Consider the following 5365-nt stretch of genomic DNA (forward strand, 5'->3'; position numbering starts at 1 on the left):
AAACCACAGAGCCTAGGACTTGCCTATCAGAAGGTCGCCGGTTCGAATCCCAGCGACGGGGTGAGCTCCCGTTGCTCGGTCCTTGCTCCTGCCAACCTAGCAGTTCAAAAGCATGTCAAAGTGCAAGTAGATAAATAGGTACCACTCTGGTGGGAAGGTAAACAGCATTTCTGTGCACTGCTCTGGTTCGCCAGAAGTGGCTTAGTCATGCTGGCCACATGACCTGGAAGCTGTACGACGGCTCCCTCGGCCAATAAAGCGAGATGAGCGCCGCAACCCCAGAGTCAGCCACGACTGGACCTAATGATCAGGGGTCCCTTTACCTCCTTACATGCGTGAAATGGATTTTATATTTACGAAAAACAACAGAGGTGCTGTATGTAAGGAAACAGTAAAAGTCAGCTGTAAGAATGGACTAACATCAAGAGAAGGATTATTAAATGGAGATCACAGAAGGATGAAGTGGCTACATGAGGAAGTAATGGACATATTTTTGCAACAGGAGCGGGAAACCTGATTTTACCCCCAAGGAATTGTATTAATTGTGTGATCAGGACTGATTTGTAATAATTTGGGAAACTGATTAAAAATATTAATTAAAAAAAGAAATAAGTGTTACATTTAAGGCAGTAGATAAAGGATTTGAAGAGAAACACCAAGGATGGGAAGTCAAAAGGTTTTAAGGGAATATTGCATTGAAACGGAACTGAATTTGTAAAACTGTATGAAAATTAATAAAAATGGATGCAAACGAAACAAAAGACATGAGGAGAAGACCCAGAGAGTTCTCAATGAAGTGTGTTTTATTGTTCTTATGACAAGACTTTGAAGTCTTCTAGTGCCAGTGATGTAGTCAGGCAGGGGTGCCTACAATCCATGGGAATGGATGACTCAAGAATGGGATCCATTGGGACTGTGGCTGCCTTGCAGGTGGGCCGTGGCTAACTCAGTGCCCCGTCTCGGGCAGGCGGTGGGATCTGTTGTGAGCATCTATGAGGGCAAGCTCCAGCACAGGCAAGAACTCAGTGAACTTCAGCTTCCCGTCACGGCTCTTGTCTGCTTTTTCAAACATCTTCTTGATGTAAGCATCCTGGTTCATACCGGGCTGCGGATAAGATTGAGGAGGAAGCAAGAAAGGGTTATATTTATTTGTTCATCATTATTATTAATTTCCCGCTCTTCACCCTAAGGTCCCGAGGCAGCTTACAATATTAAAACACAACATGAAAACATTTTAATGCAACTTCCATCCACAGAAATAAGGTGAGCTCTTAAAATATGCATCTTCAGCTTCTCCAAAAGCTGTAGGAAGGCGCCAGGCTCTGGAGACAGAGTTCCACAGCTTTGGGGCCACACCAGAAAAGACCCTGTCCTGCGTCACCACCATCCCCTGAACATCTGAGGGTGGAAGAACTACCAAGAGGTCCCACTCTGCCGATCTCAGCACCCAAGAGGGTCTTGAGGGAAGGAGGTGGTCTTTCAGTTATTTGGGGACAGATTCCAGCTTCCATTAGCCCTATCAGTCGTGGCCAGTGAGCAGGGGGTTGTGGGAGTTGTAGTCCTGTCCCTGGCCTTAGAAGAAGGCAAGAGCTGAGATGGTGGTATCTCAGGCTCAGGAAAAGCAAGAGACGGTCTAGTTCAGGGTTTCCCAAGTTTGGTTCTCCAGCTGTTTTTGGACTACATTTCCCATCTTCCCTGGCTACTGGTCCTGCTAGCTAGGGATGATGGAAGCTGTAGTCCCAAAAGAGCTGGAGAACTAAGATGGGAAAACTGGGGTCTAGTTAAAGGCCAAGGGAGCCACAAATGTTATTGCACTCCAACTCCCATCAGCTCTATCCAGCATGACTAAGGGTCAGGAGATGATGGGAGTTGGAGTCCAGCATCCTCTGGAGGGCCACGGGAACACACACACACACCAGGACCAAGAGCTTTGCCCCCATCCCTGTGGCCACAGTTTTCCCAGCTGTCCATCAGTGCTTACAGGTAGAGTGTCCTTCAAGAAAAGCTGAGCTTCTTCCTTCAATAGCTTCTCAAACTCCTTGAACTGCAGGTAGTCATCCATTGGGTTCCGAATGGCATACTGGTGGAAGATGTTGATTATGCACTCCAAAGCCTTCTCCAGGAGAGTTTTCATCTTGCTAAGCCTTTGGGAGGATACAGAGGAGAGGGAGGAAAAGGGGAGAGGGGTTCAAGGCTCAGCTCTGACCATAAGGGGAGTAAGAGGAGTAACCAACATGGCGGCCTCAAGACGTTGCTGATTTCCAGCACATATAATCTCTGTAGTTGGTTGGACTACAACTCCCATCATCCTTGTCCACAGGACTCTGCAGGTTGTGGATGATGGGCATTGTAGTCCACTCGCATCTGGGGACAACGAAGCCTGGGCTATGCTTCCTGGCCGTGGCTCTCCTGGAATTCAGGTGGGTGACATTCTCAGCCCTACTTCCTCCAAATCAAGTAAGATTCTAGACCTCTTGATTTTGAACGAAGGGCTGATTTAAAGTGCTGGCATCCAGGACCCAGAAAGAACACATTAAAGCCCCTTGGAAGCAGCTTTTAAAATGAGCCCGCAAATTTGCCTACAAAACGTTTTTACTAGTCTGCTAAGCAAGGCTGATAAATTTCCAGCTGTGTGGCCAGGGCAGTGAAAAATAAAATAAGATAATGGACTTTCTAACCGAGCAGGTTGTTAGAAGATGGAAAGAAGGTTCATTCTAGACTCCCTCCAGTAGCCCTAGGTATTTCTGCATTGGTAATGGAGGAAGGGACTCTGGGTTAACCCTACTCAGAGCAGACCCATTGTAATGGATGGACTGGGCTAGATTAGCTCCATTGCTTTCAATGGGCTGACTCTGAGTACCCCTTAGTCAGCTACCGCCCTCTCCTTCCTTCGCAGCTAGCAGCAAATCAAAGCAGGCAGAGGAGGAGAGCAGTTCCCCTGGGAGGCTGCTTCCAAGCCACCTCCAGGTTGGCTGCCAAGAGATGAGGACTTACCTGAGTTTCCAAAGGGAGCGAGATCCGAGAAGAGAGGTGATGTGATGTGAATGCAGGCATCAAGGCAGGCGGGTTTTTATAGCCTCCTCAGCTGCGGAAGAGTCTTGCAAATCATCCCGGCTTGTGCTAATTTCATCTCCTCTGGAAAGAGCCTCCCATTGCGAAATGTCAAATAAGCACCTGCCACGCCCGCCTTGATGAAATCAAGGATGCATTTTGTCAGGTGTGATTTAGTGGAGATTCCTGCCTTGCAGGGGGCTGGAATAGATGGCGCTCGGGGCCCCTTGAAACTCTGCAGTTCCATCATTTTATGTTTTAAGAGAGGCGGTTCAGATACATGTCTGTCAAGTGACTGATTGAACTGCTTGTTTTGCCTCCCAAATAATAATAATAATAGAATAATTTATTGTTTATAACCCGCCCATCTGGCTGGGTTTCCCCAGCCACTCTGGGCAGCTCCCAAGAGGATTGATGATGATGATGATGATGATGATACAGTGAACGCTCAGGTTGGGAACATGATCTGTGCTGGAGGCACATTTGCAACCTGCAGGTTCGCAACCTGCAGCGCCGCTTGTGCGCATGCGCAGGTTGCAATTTGGTGCTTCTGCACATGTACAAAGCGCAATTTTACTGTCTTTGTGCATGCGCGAGCACCAAAACCCAGAAGTAACCCCTTCCAGTACTTCCGGGTTCAGCGCGGTGTGCAACCCGAAAACACGTAACCTGAAGCGTCTGTAACCTGAGGTATGACTGTAATAATAATAATAAAACGATAAAACATCAGACATTAAAAACTTCCCTAAACAGGGCTGCCTTCAGATGTCTTCTAAAAGTCAGATAGTTGTTTATTTCCTTGACATCTGATGGGAGGGCGTTCTACAGGGCGGGCACCACCACCGAGAAGGCCCTCTCCCAAACTCTTTACAGTCTCATTGGGTCTTTGGGTTCAAATCAAGAAGGTAAGTGGGACCCAAGTGGGCCACTTTTTTTAGGTTTGGGGTTTTCTGATTATTTTCCAGACTCAGGCACCCATGTGGCTGGCTGATTGGACCAGAGCCTTCAGTGCTGTGTAACATTTTGAGGGAGGAGTCTTTGGGCACAATGCCTTTGGGGTGGGGGGGACACAGGGAAGATTGATGAAACGTTGGGGGCAGCAGAGCTTAGTTCCTACACAGAGCAGGGGGCTGGCTCAGCTGAGGATGCTCTCCAGACATCGCTGGGCTCCAAAGCCCATCAGCCCTGGGCAATACAGCCAATAGTCATGGAAGATGGGAGCTGAAATCCATCAACATCTGGAGGACCAGAGAAGCCACATCCCCGTGGTCGACAGCCAGGGCCGGATTTAGGTTTGATGAGGCCCTGAGCTACTGAAGGTAATGGGGCCCTTTATATGTCCAGCTGTCCTTTGTCAAAAACAAATTGTCCCTGTTTTTTGTGCTGAATATATGCTATATGGTAATTTATGGACCTAATAGGTATCTAAAGCCGTTTGTGCATATTGCCATGCAACCAGTCCATGCAGAATGTAGGCACCCATATATAGAAAGGAGCAAACCAGTGATATTTTAGGGAGCAGGCTAGCAGGCGGGGCCCATGACTTACATCATAGGTGCCTACACAACACAAAACACTGTTTCTGTATGTAGGTTTTATTTTATTTGTTTTTTATCTTATATTATGGAAATGTACATCTGGGGTTTTTTCCCTTTAAATTTTTTTGGGGCCCCCAAGAGAGTGGGGCCCTAAGCTGTAGTTTGTTTAGCTTATACGCAAATCCAGCACAAGACAGCACTGAGATAAGCAATTATAGACCCCAACAGATTATCCTTGCTCACCAACTCCACCTACTCCCTACCCCTGCCAACCCCCCAGCTTTTACAGCAGTGGTTCCCAAATGTTTTTGGGCCACCACCCTCTTGGTTCCTTCAACACATCCCCCGGATCCGCCTTCCCTACCCTATGAAAAGCATTATTGAGTATAGTGCTTTGCATGACTCGCAAAGAAAGATAAGGACACAAGGTTCAGAACAGCAACCCACCCCCTTGCCTCTTAACACTGCCCTTAGTGATCCCACCTTGGGGACCACTGCTTTAGGTAAAGGTAAAGGACCCCTGGACAGTTAAGTCCAGTCAATGATGACTGTGGGCACTCATCTCACTTTCAGGCCGAGGGAGCCTGCCTTCGTCCACAGACAGCTTTCTGGGTCATGTGGCCAGCATGACTAAACCGCTTCTGGCATAACGGGACACCATGACGGAAACCAGAGCGCAGAGAAACACCGTTTACCTTCCCGCCACAGTGGTACCTATTTATCTACTTGCCCCAGTGTGCTTTCAAATTACTAGGTTGGCAGAAGCTGGGGCAGAG

The 5365-nt window shown here is 47.8% G+C and overlaps 1 protein-coding gene across 1 annotated transcript; it reads right to left on the minus strand.

Annotated features, from left to right (window-relative positions):
• Positions 1-785: 785 nt before the first annotated feature.
• On the minus strand, positions 786-3149 carry LOC310751898 (protein S100-A12-like). Its single transcript, XM_083591656.1, has 3 exons — positions 2995-3149; positions 1982-2144; positions 786-1105 (listed from the first exon to the last, which is right to left on the minus strand). Exons 2-3 carry the CDS (start codon positions 2132-2134, stop codon positions 947-949), a joined length of 312 nt encoding a protein of 103 aa, XP_083447782.1. The 5' UTR covers positions 2135-2144; positions 2995-3149; the 3' UTR covers positions 786-946.
• Positions 3150-5365: the final 2216 nt, after the last annotated feature.

The sequence above is a fragment of the Podarcis filfolensis genome (genome assembly GCF_964270895.1).
Source record: "Podarcis filfolensis genome assembly, chromosome: 16".
NCBI lineage: Eukaryota > Metazoa > Chordata > Lepidosauria > Squamata > Lacertidae > Podarcis > Podarcis filfolensis.

What these genes read in the sequence shown, in the direction of transcription:
- LOC310751898 (XM_083591656.1), bottom strand. Translation starts at nt 2,134, where the DNA reads ATGAAAACTCTCCTGGAGAAGGCTTTGGAGTGCATAATCAACATCTTC. An exon ending in TCTTGAAGGACACTCTACCT is followed by an intron (nt 1,106 to 1,981) that starts GTAAGCACTGAT and finishes TCTTATCCGCAG; the next exon opens with CCCGGTATGAACCAGGATGC.